Here is a 17459-nt window from a genome sequence, read left to right on the forward strand (position 1 = left end):
GGGTGACATACTAATGATATTCCGATGTTGGACCGAGCTACTAGTAAAGAAGGAGAAGGGGAGTTGGCCTAGTGGTAAAGGTGAGGGGCTTTAAATGCACCCACTATGGTTCAACCCTTGAGACATGTGGGTGGGGGTGAGTGGGCCTCGTCACTAAATGACACCTCCCCAGGGAGGTGGGATCAATGGCCTATAGTAGGCGTCGCGAGGCGGGTGCAATCCGGGCCGTCCGATCGACATTTAAACTAGGTCTGAACTATGCGTGAACTCGGAGATATGTGCACCACACCAAATTTGGTGTGAACTCGATGTGAACTGGGGAGGGCCTGCACACCACACCAAATTTGGTGTGAACTCAGTGCGAACTAGGTGTGAACTACGTGTAAACTTGTCCGCGACGTCGTGATCTATAAACTTATCCCACACACACCTTTCAACGAGCGCACGTTAGCCTAGTGGTTAGAGTCAATCCTGTGGGGGAGAGGGTAGTAGGTTCAAGTCCCGGATCTGAGAAAGTGGGAATCTTTTGCATTCCGTAGGCAATCCAACGGTCAGGATCAACCGGTGATCGAGAGCCATTGATCCCACCTCCAAATGGAGGTGTCACTTAGTGACGAGGGTGAGTGGGCACAATCCTGTAAAACTAGTCGTATGGCTTTTTTAAAAAAAAGTAGAAGTATGTTCTACACATTCTGAAAAAAAATTGGGAGAAGAATCTTTACGGGATCCCCTTATGGTGAAGGATGGGAATGAGGACGCGGCAGGCAAACCAGCTGTCGGGTGTGAGCCGAGAATACGCAGAGGACGGAAGAGAAGGAGTTGCACGAAGATGTCTGAGAGCTGCAGCGCGACAAGCGGGAGGGGGGGACGGGGGGGGGGGGGAGGGATGAGTTGTGTTTTTTTTTATTTGTGCAACTTCGAGAAAGCAACAACTGAATGTGCCTGCTCTAGTGGCTACTTGAGCAGTCGAAGGGCAATCTTCAGCTTGGTGGGGGTTCGAATGCGTGCTACCCTTTTACTTGGGTAGTGAATCATAGAGTTGAGGGAATCTCAGAGAGCATCCGGGAACTAATGAATAAAATAAGCCATGAACCAGTATGTCCAATAACGTTGAAGAAGGGGAGGAGAGACCTCAACAAAGGTCAGGTCTATCCTCTAGGAGTTTCGAACTCAAGAGGCACTAACGATTGATCCAGTCAATGTCGTGAGGTCCTTCTTCAGTACCTTAACCTTAAGCTTGTACGTTGTACTAGTGAATCTCGTGGTAGAAGCTAGCTGTTCATTATTGGCTATGGCGGAAGCGCTGCTCTCATAGGAGCCCTTGTTAGCGTTGTAGTTAACGATCTGTACGTTGTTGTGAGAGATGCAGTTGTGCAGGTGGCGTGCTGCCACAGGCACTGCCAAGCTTTGAAGCGGGAGCTCGATAGGTACCAGCCCATGCTGTTGGAGACGTGCAGCTCCCATCTGCACACGCCTCCTTCTCACTGCGAGCAGGTCTGTCTCCAAGAATCTCTTCAGCCGCTCCAGGCGGGCTGATTGCTTGTGGAGTCTCAATGCGACTCTGGGTGGGCAAATCCCTATCGCAGATTTCACTACAGCAGGAAGATCCTCAAGTTGCAGCAAGAGATTCTGCAATGTGTTTTGTGTTTGAGAAACTGTGCCAATGAGGCAATGTGGTACACATGATACTAGCACTGCCGCCCTTGAGGGGCCCAATTACCGACTGGATGAGTTGATTATTGAAGATCAGAAGTGCTTGGTTGGCCTGGACAAACCCATCGACGAAGTGAAGTCACTTCTACTCTCTGACGACGACAAAGACCACAGCATTATGATAGTGGGAGGCATGGGTGGCATCAGAAAGACGACACTTGTAGTGTCTATTTGCCGAGATCTAGAAGTTCAAGGTAAGTCTTCCAACCCAGCGTTTATTTAATGTCCAATTCCAAGCACTAGTTTATGTGTTTCAATTCTTCATGTAGAATTCATAAGATGAAAGCTGTTAGGGTGACATGTAGCTATTATATGATTTGTACTTTCTCGACCAATTATTAGGAATCTCAGATAATAATGGTTTGATTGATGCAGAATTTTACAAAGATTGCATCCACTTTGTTACTGTTTCTCAATCCCCTGACATGAAGAGCCTTTTCAGCACCATATGGAAGGAAGTTGTAGGAGGAGAAGTGCCCTTGTTTCAGAGTGTGGAGGATGCATTGAAACAAGTCAAAGGCAGGCTCATTGGTATGCCCCCTAGGCAGCGTTTGCTAGTACTGGACGATGTTTGGTACAAAGCACACCTCGAAAGTCTCTCTTTTGAAGTAGAAGGCTTCAAGACAATCATAACTACAAGACAAGCGTCCCTCGTTCAAACTCGCCAGAGCCTCACATACAAATTGGATTTCCTGAATGAGAAGGATGCGGAGAGCCTCTTTTTCCATCACACTTTCAGACAGTGCTCCATTCCTGCATGGGTAGAGGACACTCAAGTGGTAAAAGAGGTATTTAATAGTCCAATCTAGCTTTGTGCATATTAAAGTCGCACATGACGTGGCTCTTATGTATCTAGTCACGTCCATGTATAAATGTTGCATACTTTGTTGTCATTTCAAACAATTGTTCATCCCGATGCAATAGTTTCATGTGTGAAATATCAATGATGCATGCAATCACAATCTCACACGATGCAACTTCTATGTTTCTAGTTACACACTTGATGAATATTGCATGCCCGCTGTCATTCTAGAGAAATTTTGCATCAAGATACAACGATTTAAGCAGATCGTGAATGTGTGGTGGTATATTCATGTGCATGACAGGTGGTATCCGAGTGTGGAGGGCTTCCATTGGCTCTCAAAGTCATTGGTGCATCTCTTTCAACCCCTAGTGGAGAGATGTCCCCCGCGGCTGAGGATAAATTTCAAGCACTACCTCCAGCGTGGCGGAGGTAATGCCTTGCCAGGATGGCAACCAACCCACCGTGGCACGTCGCAAAAAGGCTGCAACCAGTCTTGCACCGCACAGTACACACGTCGCCTGACTCGTCGTTGCCAAAAAGCTGCAGCCTACCCTTACGCTGGTACAGTACTGCCACGCCGTCATTGCAACTATCTTATAAAGGAGGCAGTTGAATTTTGAGCCTTAAATTTTAGGGATTAGGGAAAATTACCGAAATACCCTCTAATTTGTAGAAATTCCCAAAATACCCCTCAAATTCCAAAAATTCCCAAAATACCCCCAATATTTTGCCATAAATTTTTGAAATTTCCTTCAAATTTTCTAAAATTTCCAAAATACCCCTAGTTGTGAGAGTAAATTTCTCCAAAAATAAAAAAATTTGTAGCTTTTCATAAGATGACTAATTGTCCATAGTACAAGATGCTAAAACTAGAATTTGAGTTAATTACGTAGGCTTTCGGGATGAATTCTTTCAATATTTTTAGACGTAATTACCTTTTTTGTGAAGTGATTTGTGACAAATTACATGCTAAGCAATCAAAAACGGATCTCAATTGTCAAAAAGGAATAAAGATTAGAAAATGTTGAACAGTCCAACCAAAATAGATATAAGGTTATTTTGGGAATTTTTGAAATTTGAGGGGTAATTTGAGAATTTCCACAAATTAGAGGGGTATTTTGGTAATTTGCCCTAAATTTTAATTGAGCAAAATATTGATAATAATATGCTAGCCATTTATCCTTAGAACTTAGTTATTTTTTTTCAAACTTCACAAGGGTCCCCCCCCCCCAAACACACACACACACACACACACACACACTCTGACTCTCTCTCCCTCCCCCTCTTTCAAAATTAAGAGAACAAACAAAGAAAGCATTGTAGTGGTTTTAGGCTCAAACTTGAAGTGTTTATGGATATTTAGACAAAAAAAACATAAAATTACCACACTATTGTAAAATTATCCCATCCTCACTTTAACAAGGAATAAGAGGAAAATTAGTAAGGCCGTACTTATTGGTAGTGAATTTGAAGGCCGCAAGCAGCTCCAGGTGATAAAGATTAGGCAGGTGCCACGGTGCTTTGGAGATAAATCACTTCCCGTTTTTAGGTCAAAATTTGAAGCATTTGTTGGTTTTAACACTAAAACTTGTAAAATTTTGCCGGATTTCTTCAAGCCAAGCTTGGAATAGCCAGTATTTCACAAATTTAACATGTTAAAAATACAATAAGTGGGATATGTGAACATTGGGACTCTACTGTCCACACACGTCCCAATTTTCAAATTCCTAATCCTGTTCGTTAATTTTGGAATTTATGGAAAATTACCAAAATACCCCTCTAATTTGTGAAAATTCTCAAAATACCCCTCAAATTTCAAAAATTCCCAAAAGACCCTTGTATCTATTTTGGTTGGAGTGTTCAAGATTTTCTAATCTTTAATCCCCCTTTATTCCCTTTTGATAATTGAGATTCTTTTTTACGTGCTTAGCATGTAATTTGTCACTAATTACCTCACAAAAAAAGGTAATTATGTCTGAAGATAATGAAGCAATTCATCTCCAAAGACATAACTAACCAGCTCTGCCAATACCAACACTGCATCAACCCATTCCATTCCTCGCACATATACCCATATATCCAACAAGGTATTTGCCGACCATCTAGAATCTTCAGGGTATGTGCCCAAGATTAAAAAGCATTCTCTCAACACAGGGTCCAAGGCATCAATGCTTGTTTGGAGACGCCCCATCAAAGCATCCTTTTGATACTCTCCCAATGGCTTAGCATCTCGAAGCTTGTCCCTTGTGACACGCCAATATGCTGCGGGGGATGTCTCACCACTAGTAGGAGTTGAAAGAGATGCACCAATGACTTTGAGAGCCAATGGAAGCCCTCCACACTCGGATACCACCTGTCATGCACATGAATATATCACCACACATTCAAGATCTACTTAAATCGTTGCATTGTGATGCAAAATTTCTCTAGAATGACAACGGGCATGCAATATTCATCAAATGTGTAACTAGATACATAGAAGTTGCATTGTGTGAGATTGATTGCATGCATCATGTGATATTTCACACATGAAACTATTGCATCGGGATGAACAATTGTTTGAAATGAAGACAAATTATGCAACATTTATCATGCACGTGACTAGATACATAAGAGCTAGATTGGACTATTAAATACCTCCTTTACCACTAGAGTGTCCTCTACCCATGCAGGAATGGAGCAGTGTCCAAAAGCATGATGGCAAAAGAGGCTCTCCGCATCCTTCTCATTCAGGACATCCAATTTGTATGTGCGGCTTTGACGAGTCTCAACGAAGGACGTTTGTCTGGTGGTTATCATTGTCTTGAAGCCTTCTACTTCAAAAGAGAGACTTCGAGGTGTGCTTTGTACCAGACATCGTCCAGTACTAGCAAACACCGCTTGGAGGGCATACTAATGAGCCTGCCTTTGACCTGTCTCGATGCATCCTCCACACTCTGAAATGAGGGCACTTCTCCTCCTACAACTTCCTTCCATATGGTGCCCAAAAGGCTCTTCAGGTCAGGGGATTGCGAAACAGTAACAAAGTGGATGTAGTCTTCGTAAAATTTTGCATTAATCAAGCCATTACTATCTGAAATTCCCAATAATTGGTTGAGCAACTACAAATCATATAACAGCTAGAAGTTACAAATCATATAATTACAGCTGCATATCACCCTGACGACTTTCATCATATGAATTTCACATGAAGAACTGAAACACAAAAATTTATAGTGCTTGGAATTGGGCATTAAATGAATGCTAGGTCGGAAGACTTACCTCGAACTTCTGGATCTTGGCAAACAGACAATGCGAGTGTAGTCTTCCCAATGCCACCCAAGCCTCCCACTATCATAATGGTGTGGCCATTGCCGTCGTCAGAGAGTAGAAGTGACTTCACTTCGTGGATGTGTTTGTCCAGGCCAACCAAGCACTTTTGATCTCCAATAATCAACTCATCCAGTGGGTGGTTGGGCCCCTCAAGGGCGGCGGTGCTGGTATCAGGTGCACCACATTGCCTCATTGGCACAGTGCACGACATGTTTGTGTTGCCGCTCTTGAAAGCATCCATCACCTCTTCATGATGCTTAACTCGCTGTTCTTGCACATCCTTGAGGCCTGCCTTTATCTGCTGCGCTTGGAGCACGTTGAGAGGCAACAGTTGTTGAGTGTGTTTCAGGATGTCCTGCTGCAACTTGAGGATCTTCCTGCTGTAGTGAAATCTGCGATAGGGATTTGCCAACCAGATGCGCATTGAGACTCCCCCGCCTGGAGCGTCTGAATAAAGTCTTGGAGATAGACCTGCTCGCAGTGAGAGGGAGGCGTGTGAAAATAGGAGCTGCAGATCTCCAACAGCATGGGTTGGTACCTATCGAGCTCCCGCTACAGAGCTTGGTAGTGCATGTGGCACCACGCCACCTGCACAACTGCATCTCTCACAACAGCGTAGAGATCGTTGATTGTTGCGCCCACAAAGGCTCTTTACTAGTCGCTCAGTCTCAAAACTGTTCGAAACGGGGTCTTAAAGGAAGGCGAAGCGGTGGGATCCAAGGCAGGGAAGTCGGGCGATGTTTTTGTGGAGATCTCCGCCGTCCACGTAGGCAAGTAAAAGTAAGGGGAAATTACCAAAATACCCCTCTAATTTGAGGAAATTCCCAAAATACCCCTCAAATTTCAAAAATTCCCAAAATGCCCTTGATATTTTGTCATAAATTCCCAAAATGCCCTTCAAATTTTCCAAAATTCCCAAAATACCCCTGGTTGTGAGACTAAATTTCTCGAAAAATAAATTTTTCTGTAGGTGTTCACAAGAAGAGTGATTGTCTATCATACAAGATGCTAAAACTACAATTTGAGTTGGTTACGTAGGCTTTGGAGATGAATTGCTTCATTATTTTTAGACATAATTGCCTTTTTTGCGATGGTAACTGGTGACAAATTACATGCTGAGCACTCAAAAACGGATCTCAATTGTCAAAAACAAATGAAGATTAGAAAATCTTGAACATTCCAACGAAAATAGATACAAGGGTATTTTGGGAATTTTCTCAAATTAGAGGGGTATTTTGATAATTTTCCCTAAAAGTAAACAAGGACAAATAAAGTGAACATGGACCGGCAGGCTTACGTGGGGTCTTCGGCGGGAATTGGGCCACCCTGGCAAGGATTGTGATGAGGTGGAGCATGGGGAATTTTGAATCGCGTGCAAGGGAAATTCGAATTGGCGTGGCAAGGTGGGGTGACAGGGGCCGCGACCGAGGTGAACCAGCAAGGACTTGAGTGTGGATGTTGGAAACTTGAGCCTCAGGGAGAGCAGGATGTTGGGGAACTTCAGCCTCAGGGAGAGCAGAATGTCCATGGAGTAAGGCTTCTAGAGCAAGGGGCAAAAAGGTCTGGTGTGTAGAGATTTAATAAATGGAGCATCAAAACAAGGTACATTGGGTGTCTGTAAGCTCTTCTGCTCGTTCCATCTTCTTTTTTTTGCGAGCGACAAATTTGCACCGAGTCTGATGCATGCTTTCTAAGCTATTATGAGAACCTGCATTCTGCACAAAATATGCACGATTTTTGGCACAGTGCCTGATGAGCACCTTCTAGAGGCAAATGGTGTCGTTTAATGAGTTTGAAATTTCCTTGGAGATAGCTTGACCCAGTAAAGGTAAGGGGGCCTGTCAAAAATTCTTGGAATAGCATCATAAGAGTGGTGCTTCCTAATATATGTTCATGATCAGAGTGTCGATGAACAACTTGCATGAAAAAAGCTGAAGCTATACACGCATGTCCACCCATGATGCAAAAAGTGGAGCCTAAGAATCTTGTCATGTAAAGTTTGGGGGTTAATGCACACAATCTGGGGGACTAGAAGGACTCCATGCTTGTGTGTGTGTGTGTGTGTGTGTGTGTGTGTGTGTGTGTGTGTGTGTGAGAGAGAGAGAGAGAGAGAGAGATGACTGCAAAAAGAAGAGTCGTGCTGTGTTTTTATAGAGAGAATGGATGGACCTCAATGTTCCTTTTCATGAAGAAATCACTCCAGATCTGCCGAGGTGAATCAAATGAGGATCTTGAGATGTACGACCTCTCTGAAGCCGAAAGTGCTGAGGTTCAGTTCAATGAAGATCCAGCCCTTTAGGAGATCCCAATTACCTAGGGCAGACCTTGAGCCAGCTTGCGCACATCTCAAAGACCTTCTTTTTATGCGATGAGAGGTTGTACTCATTGATGCTAGCAGATTTGCAAGGCATAATCAGGGTGTCACTTGATGTGTTGAAGCCGTATGATGCACGAGGAGTGATGGGCCTAAAGAAATGGAAAAGGGTTAGAGAAGACTTGAGGCTAACCACAGAAGGAAGCTCAGAGCAACGCTACATGTGCCTGGAATCATCTGGCTTGAAGATACCTTACATTGAAGGTAGGGAGCATGTAGTGCATGCTGCCCATTCTCTTTCAAGGTGTGGAAAACACTTAGGAGTTTCTACCACCATAAGTGCAATCCAAGCAGAATGGTGCACGGACCAAAGAAAGCATGGCATCTCTCTTGAGTAAATAAGGAACTCAATTTTTGCTTGTGGTTGCATACTCAAAGGGGAGGCTATTCACCGTGATTCTTCAAGCATTTCAATTGAGACATGCTTCTCTCGAGTAGAGCAAGAGCTTACGGCTATCATGATCAAGTATCAAACAAGGCAAGTATCAAACAAGGATGGGGCTAGTTTGGTCAACAAAGACTCTCGGAGCGGGCAGGTCGCTACAGGAATACATGTGTCAATGTAAGGAGGAATGGTGGTGAAAACAAAAGGCGGCACAAAAAGTCTAAGAGATGTGGGTGTCCATTCAAGGTGATTGTGCAACACTTTCATGATGGGACAGGTGATTATCATGGTCCATGGCACTCATGAGGGGCACCGACCTGGTTCGCACGCTGACCTCTACCACTTGCCAGTGCATCCGACTGTTTGTTGCATGTTCCATGGAGGACTTGTTTCACATTGGAACATGCCGTCATGTTGTGAAATTTGCGCGGTCAAAGGAGGCTTCTCACATACATAATGCATATGAGCTGGATTGCACAATCTATCACTTTTTCATGATTCCAAAAGAGGTGCAGATGTTGCTACATGAGATGCGTGTACAAGGTACATCAATTGGCCACGGACTTGTGTATCAAAATGTTTCATGGATAGTCATGTTCAATTATGTACATGTTTCAATTAGGGATGATCACTAGCTAAGCTATGATTTGGTGTAATGTTAGGAGGTTTTGCAGACCATGATTGGGTGGCAATGCTTGCAGAAGTTGTTCACTTGTAAGAGCTAAAGAAGGTAGCATTGGTGGATGCTTGTCTTCTTCCTTCATTTTCTATTTGTCTTGCTCAATAGAAGTGTGCCTTGTATCAAGTACTTTTTGTGCCACCGTACAATCCGCAAGCATCTAATGAAAGCAAACACCCTTCGTCCTCATCATTCAAGGTAAATTCGCTTCTCACTACACAATGCTTGGGATGTAGACATCACATTCAAGACAAATGTCTTTGGGTTGCCTCTCTATGCCGCTGTCTTACCCAACCAAAACGGAGCGTGGATTCCAATATGGCTGATGTTGTGCACAAGTGATGTGGGCACTTGCCAAGAAAAATAGGCCTTGGAGTTGACCTTCAAGATGGTGTTTGCAAGGCTAGGTGCATTTTGGACCTCTACCATTGTCATTGACAAGAATCAACAGGAGCTAGAAGCAATTCTCAAGGTGGTCCATGAAGACCCTTACTGTTGGATTCAAGATTGAAGAAGGGGGGCAGCAACAGATAACATGCCATGTGTTGCTTTGTTGGTTCCATGTGAAGAAGGCATGGGTGGAGAACCTCTTGCCACAGGTTCGTGATCCGTTAGTTGGTCGTTTATTTCTCTTTTTTGGCATGACATGCAAATACAAGTTGTTGTCTACATTGCTTTCTACTTGCTTGCGCGGGTCCCTAAAGACAAGCAGGATGATGTGTATAATCGCATGTCAAACCTAATGCATGCACCACTCGAGGAGATGGTGAATAGGGGATACATGGACTGGTTGCATCTATACTCAGCACACGAGAATATACATCGTTATGTCACAAACAACTGGTGTGATTCAATGTGTATGTGGCGGAGAAGGTGGCCGAGGTTCGGGCGTTTATTTCCACACGACAATGTTGATATTGAAAACCTAGTTGAGAGATTATGGAAGTATATCAAGTATATTTTTCTAGATGCAAAGATAAACAGGTCACTTTTGGTGCTTTTGAATGCGCTCGTCGGAGATTTGCTACATGGAACAGCCATTGGTGGAAATTCTTCCAGCAAAAGTAGGAACTTAGTAAGAGCGAGCGAGCACACAACACTGAGATATATTGGATTTGTAGCCAGGTTGGTTCTAACTCTCACGTTTTTGTGACTTTTGGCTCTTACTTCAACGGATTGTGGCCGTTTTAGCCAATTTGGTCGAAGAAAGCAACATACAGCTAGATTGCATCATGTGAAGCGATCCTCAAAAGATTTGAGAGTGACTCCTCCATGCTTGAAGTGATAGATGGGAGCACTCTTCACTTCAAAATTCTTAGCATGTCATCTCCATTGTAATGGTATCATGTGAGCATGCAATGCTCCAGATTGGGGAGCAGAGTGCAAGCACCTTCATGGGATGAGGCTAATGGTTGAAAGTCACTTCCATGGAATGCGAGATGTTCTCCTAACCGTTGATAGTTTGCATGCCCTGAACCAGGTAGTAGATGTACAGTGCATTGGTGGAGCCGAGGAATAAGGGTCTCTGTCTCTATAGAGGCACCACAAACCACGGCAGTTGGGGGAGACATATTGAGCATTGATGAGCAGATCGGTGGTTGCATCTATGACTTGAGATGTCTTCTACAAAACCTTGAGAAGAACATGATCAGATGTGACATCAACCTGAAACCTGTAATACTAAGTCAGTTGCTCATCTCAAGAAATAGAATCTCAAGGCTGATTGTCCCGAATGAGATTAAAATTCCAGCAAAGGGCTCGGTTAGACACATCTAGGTTCATGTTACTCCAACACGGCTTTTCATGGGGTGCATCGAGTAGCTGGTGTATATGATGGATAGGGGGCTAATCCTGAGATGGTCTCTATCCCTCCGGCTAGAGCTTCCATTAGAAAATTTCGGAGGTCATTTGGAGGGCCTTGTAAGAAATTGTATTTCTCTCTCATCGCAATCGAGGAGCTACTTGTAGATGATTCATCCTTGGACCCCACCTCCTTGTCTCCACTACTCTGCTGCTCCGCTGCCTCCTCATAGCTCTCCTCAGTCCCAACTTCAATATCTAGATCATCTTTACCACACCCTCAGTCATCCTCCTCTTCTGCACAATCCTCCTCCTCCTTCACCTCCTTACCGTTGTTTCCATGCAAAGCCTACTCATCACCCTCAATGTCAATCATCATCACATTGAGCCAAGTTGGCAACTCCTTGACATGCCTCTGCATTCAACACACAAGAGAAATGATTATTGGCAGTGTGCATCAAATTCATATAACCCAAAATGTAGGTACATCATCACAAAATTCATCAGACCAAACATTGGTCGAGCTATTGATCATGCCATTTAAACAAAGAGTGTTCCATCTATAAACAAAGTAGTTCCATCAACTTCTCACCAAGCAACTAGATTTCAAAGAAAACAACAGATTCAAAAAAGCAATCTATAAACAAAGTGTTTCCATCACAAGGGAACCAGGCAACAAGATTTCAAAGAGTACGACAACTTCCATTGAGCAATCTAGTCACAAAGTGTTCCCATTCACAGAGTTTATAGACAAGGACGGCCAAAGGGGAGGTAGATAGACAATAGGTAACGGTCTGGATCGATGAACTTGAACAAGGCTAGATGATGAATGAAACAAGCAAGCAGGTCTTTGACTAAACAAGGATGGCCTAAATGGCACAGGTAAACAAGTAGTTAAGGATGGCCAAAGGAGAGGTAGACAATCAAGTATTGTCTAGAGGATGCAGGTAAACAAGGGTAGACAGACACAAGCAAACAAGGGGCAATGGCCTAGATGTATGAGAAACAAATGAGCACGTCTTTCCCTAAAGAAGGACATGGGCAACTGCAAGCAAGTAGCCAAACACAGGCAGACATGAGTAGACAAACACAGGTAGACAATGTTGGCCTACACACACGAGAAACAAGAAAGGGGTGTGTCTTTGACCAAACAAGGATGACCTACACTTTGCAGGTATACAAGTAGACATGGACAATAACGGCGAACAAGTTCTCATGGAAAACAACAAACAAGTAGACACACACAACATGTAATCACATCAAAGTGTATCCATTGTTTTCTTATGCTTTTCTTGAGATCTAAAGATAGCGCGTTTCTTCACAAGTAGACATGGGTGGTGACCATGACACTTGAGCAGACATGGGTGGTGGACACGGACAAGTAGACTGACATGGTTAGGTAGTCTAGATACATGAGCAACAAGTAAGTGAACATGTCTTTGACACCCTAAACAACACATGTAAACAAGTAGACATGCACCCTAGACCGTCAACCTACGAACAAGTAGCCAAACACAGGATGATGGCTACCCTAAACATGTGAACAAGTAGCTACACACAAGTAAACAAAGCCAACCTAGAGACATGGACAACTAGGAACAAGTAGACATACAAAGGTCAACAAGTAGACAATGGTAACGATGAAATAGTAGACATTGGGGATAACTACAAACAAGTAGACAGACACAGGTAAATAAGGAATGATGAGATGCATGAGAAAAAAGGTTTCTGCACTACTTTGATCAAACAAGGATGGCCTAAACAATTTGGGTAAACAATTAGACATGGGTGATAACCTTGAACACTTAAGTAGACTTGGGCGAAGCCGTGAACAAGTGGACTGACATGGGTAGGTAAACAAGGCTAGCCTAGACACGTGAGAAACAAGCAAGTGAACATGTCTTTTACTTTGAGCAAACAAGGACAGCCTAAACGGCACATGTAAACAACTAGACATGGATGATATCTATCAACCTACGAATAAGTAGCCAGACACAGGTAAACAAGGCCGACCTAAATGTCGCGGTTCCTAGAGACATGGAAAACTAGGAACAAGTAGACAGACACATGTAAACAAGTAGACATGGGCGGTAATCATGATCAAGTAGCAAAACACAGGTAAACAAGGCCAACCAAATGCATGAGAAACTAGGGAACACATCTTTGATCAAACAAGGACTGCCTTGACAGTGCGGGTAAACAAGTAGACATGGGTGGTAAAGCGAAAAAGTAGGATGACATGTATGGGTAAAAAATTGTGGCCTAGACACATGAGACACAAGTAAGTGAACAGGTCTTTGACCAAACAAGGATAGCCTAAACGACAGATATAAACAAGTATACATGTATGGTAACCTTCAACCTACAAACAAGTAGCCAGACATAGGTAAACAAGGCCAGCCTAGGTGCCATGGTGCCCATGGACAACCACGTACAAGTAGACACACACAAGTAAAGAAGTAGACATGGGCAGTTACAATTGTGAACTAGTAGACAGGCCTGTCTATATAGGTGAAGAAGACCAGCCTAGATGCATGCCTAGATAGGGCAATAACCATGAACAAGTAGATAGACACAGGTAAACAAGTAGACGTGGGTGGTAATGATGAATAAGTAGACATGGGCAACCGCGAACAAGTAGACAAACAAGGGTAAACAAGTCCAATCGAGATGCTTGAGAAACAAGTAGACATGGGCGGTAACCGTGAATAAGTAGACATGGGAAACTGCAAACAAGTACGCTGACAGGATAGGTAAACAAGCCTGGCCAAGATGCACGAGAAACAAGTGAGCACGTCTTTGGCCAAACGTCTTTGGCCAAACAAGGACAACCTACATGGAAATTGGGAGCAAGTAGACAACCGTGAACAAATAGACATGGGCAACCACGAATAGGTAGACAAACACGGGTAAACAAGGCCGGCTTAGATGGACATATAGGCATTCATGTTCAAGTAGACATGGACCACCCACCACTCCAAGTTCTCTGTCACTCTTCAACAACTTTGGATAAACAAGGGCAAGAAAATGGAGGCAACCACAACCCACTATGTAGTCTTGTGAAGAAAGACCTTTGAATAAACAAATACAAATGAACATAGGTGTTCGAGTAGACACGGACCACTCTGAGTACTAACTCCTCAATAGTTGTAGGTTTTATACTTCGGTTACTGAGAATGTCTCATGGTTGGTACCTAGGTGTGACTGAGCTTTCACATTCGGTTATGGTCCAACTATTTATTGAAAGGCTTTCACGTGTGTACCGTAGAAAGTCTCGTCATGGAATTGCGGTTTGGATAAATTTGTGTTAAATGCATGCACACTAGGTGTTATAGGCCCTAGTGTTTAACACTGATTTATTTGGAGTGGCATGCCAATTCATGGACTTTATTCTCTCTACACCTTTTTGCATTGCAAGTGCAATTTCAACTGCAAAATTATGATGAGTTTACACCCTACCATACAAGGTAATGGCTCAGTATGGGTATTTGTGGTTGCTTGGTCTAAACTCTAAGAGTTTACTCCACTCCAACCGCTTTAAACCTAGTTGGTTGCCTCCACTCCATATCGAGTATATGGCTGGATACTCATTGGTTGAGTCATAATTTATCGTTAGTCGTAGAAGACTGTCTATAAGTGGTTGGGGGACACTACCTCACTCTTACTGTTGCTATTCATCAAGCGTTGGATGGGCATCTTACAAGTACTTTTTGCTTATGGATTTGTTAAGAGCATACATTAGCACAATGCATTTCTAAATGGGTAATTCTCTCCCTATTCTAGAATTTGCTTAAGGTTTTCAACTTTGAACACCTGTTGTGGTGAGGTTGGATATCATTTCAATAGTACTACGTCAAGGACTTAGAAGGTGTGCTGATAAAGTATGTTGGCAGGTAACCTTTATTGGGGGTGAACAGGTAGTTCTATGTGTTTCAAAATGTTCAGAAGTCTGACATAAGGACACACCCTATTCTACTTCTTAGTAGCTATGAGCTTTTTAAGATACTCACGTGAGATGGAAATCTGGCTCACAACTTCATGGAAAGTTGTGCCAAGGTTTTCTTGCATTATTCTAGTACCTTCAGAAGATCTGAAAACTGGTTATGCCTTTGGACACCTCTTAGTTGTGGTTACTTCTTTACAGTACTCAAGTGAGTTATAAATGGAGTTACCATTTAGACCCAAGTGGTTGCAAAAGGACAACAATGTTGAAAATCAAGATGTTGCTCTTGGTTTCATTGAACCTCCTCACTACACCAATTATCAGTCACACAGACAACTGGCCTACGTATGGGACGTCAATAAAGAAAACATCAGTGTTCTTAAGAAGATATTACTACTTGTGTTTTTGAGGATGAAAACCTTCCTTAAGGGGGGAGTAATGTCAAGACAAGGGTTCTGTAGGGGCAAGGCCCAAACCTAAGGACTAGGGCGGTTATGGACTACGGCCGGCGGGCTAGACAGTGTGGACAGGGGATCTATCTAGGGCTAGGGGCTAGGATCCCTCCTATATAATGGGGGATTGGGAGGAGGATCCTATGGTCTAGCAACCCTAGTACTTATAGAGTGTGTAGACCATCTAGTTGACATAGAGCTCTTGGCGCGTGGTGAACGCTCCAAAGTAGACGGAGAAGACGATGGAGTGGGACGGTGAACCGGTGCACCGGCGCTGTGTTGGACGTCGTACCACCTCCTCTGCTCGGGACTAAGGAAGAGTAAAAAGCATCTAGATCCATACTTGCATTAAAAAAAACACATCTGGAATTAAAACATGTTAATGATAACAATTTGATTTGTAATTTAATTCTCTATTCTCTCCCTGTCTCCCTCTATCCGGAAATGCGACCTTTCACAAGTTTAGTACAGAGACAAAAGGGGGAAAAACAACTCAAATACAAATTCCTCGACAAAAGGGAGCTGCTCAGATACAATGTTCGTGACTTTAAGAGGTCTCTCTCTCATCCTTGCATAGCTCAACATAACTCCTTATGTCTATATAGAGCTCTCCATCTAAGGAAATGTCTGGAGTTTCATCTAGGAGGTCCTCTGCATGCATTCCTCCTTCAGAAGCAGTTTTGGGCTCATCCAGTGGCACATCCATGGCTTCTTGCTGGTTTTTTCTCTCCCCTCTCCTCCGTGGATGCCAAGATAACTGGAAAATTGTAGGCCTCATATACTCGTGCACTGTGTGGGGCCACCTCTATAACATACCACCAGTTTGGTTGTGACTTTGTAGGATGGAATATCACCTGCAAGAGCAATGTATCTTACATCAATAGTGAAGGCACACAAGTCCTCTAAAGTTGGATGAGGAAAAATTTACCGACTTACTTGTTCACAACGCTCGGGTAATACAAAAGTGTCTCTAAGGTCGGTCCACTTCTGTTGAGTCCACCTCAAGGAAACCCAACTCTCCTCTGCACACAATAGCACTGCGGCCCTCCATGTTTATCTTGAACCATTGCACGTCAAACAATTCCACAAAAAATCCTCTGTAGTCTATCCTCAAAATTTCGTGTAGCATGCCGAATTATGCGAGTTCCGCTACCACAAGATTTGCATCGAAGGACCGGTGTTGACTTGATTGTTCAAATTTTGCCATGACTCCACAATCTTGTGTAAAATGCTTTTTGTCGATCCGTTGTACCCTGAAATGCCAACCTTTACACCATGCTGCCGTATATGACTTATACTACAACCAACAATGATAATGAGATGCCATCAATACAAAAAACATGCTACGGGTCTAAGATTAGAACTATACCTTGGGACTACATCCTCACAAGTACTCCCACTCTTCTTCAGTCACCTGTTTGTCGTCCTATTGTGAACTTTGCAAGTGATTATGTAACCATCTTAAGCTCATGAATGTTGATAGGCTATCAAGACCCGCCAAATAATGCACCGGTGGTCATCTTCCCCGTCTCCAATCAATTCGTGCAACTTGTCACTCTTGCTTGCATCCTCGTACTTTGAAATCCACTTTTGCATCATTGGGATGTGAATCATGCAAATCTTAGACTCTAGATCCTCTGTCATGTTCTTTTCCACACCGAGATTGCACATCACAATCCTAGAATTGCGCTCATCATCAATGGTGCGTTGTAGCGTATCTCCTGCACGATCAGCTTCGGAGAGCCACTCTCTAATGTACACAAGGGACTCTGAAAGAAGCCAATCCTCTGCCATGCTACCCTTTAAACATGCCTTTTGATGCACATGTCTCTTGAGTGTTTCCATGAAACATTCTAGAAAGAAACATCCACCTGGAATGCACTATGCCTGCTATTTCCACCTTGTCAACTACGTGAACGAGAAAGTGCACTTGAATGGTCAGCATGGTAGTAGCGTGTCTTGAACATGCAAATGACCTTCGTTTTGTTTGGCGGAT

The 17459-nt window shown here is 43.4% G+C and overlaps 1 protein-coding gene and 1 pseudogene across 1 annotated transcript; one reads left to right on the top strand and one right to left on the bottom strand.

Annotated features, from left to right (window-relative positions):
- The first annotated feature begins 1258 nt into the window (after positions 1-1258).
- On the top strand, positions 1259-3004 carry LOC147431239 (putative disease resistance protein At5g04720). Its single transcript, XM_086494555.1, has 3 exons — positions 1259-1907; positions 2089-2501; positions 2820-3004. The coding sequence occupies exons 1-3, from the start codon at positions 1664-1666 to the stop codon at positions 2949-2951; spliced, it is 789 nt and encodes a 262-aa protein (XP_086350681.1). The 5' UTR covers positions 1259-1663; the 3' UTR covers positions 2952-3004.
- Positions 3005-4487: 1483 nt separating this feature from the next.
- LOC147431240 (putative disease resistance protein At4g33300) lies at positions 4488-17257 on the bottom strand (annotated as a pseudogene).
- Positions 17258-17459: the final 202 nt, after the last annotated feature.

The sequence above is a fragment of the Adiantum capillus-veneris genome, chromosome 21 (genome assembly GCF_014529385.1).
Source record: "Adiantum capillus-veneris isolate H3 chromosome 21, ASM1452938v2, whole genome shotgun sequence".
In the NCBI taxonomy this organism is placed as follows: Eukaryota; Viridiplantae; Streptophyta; class Polypodiopsida; order Polypodiales; family Pteridaceae; genus Adiantum; species Adiantum capillus-veneris.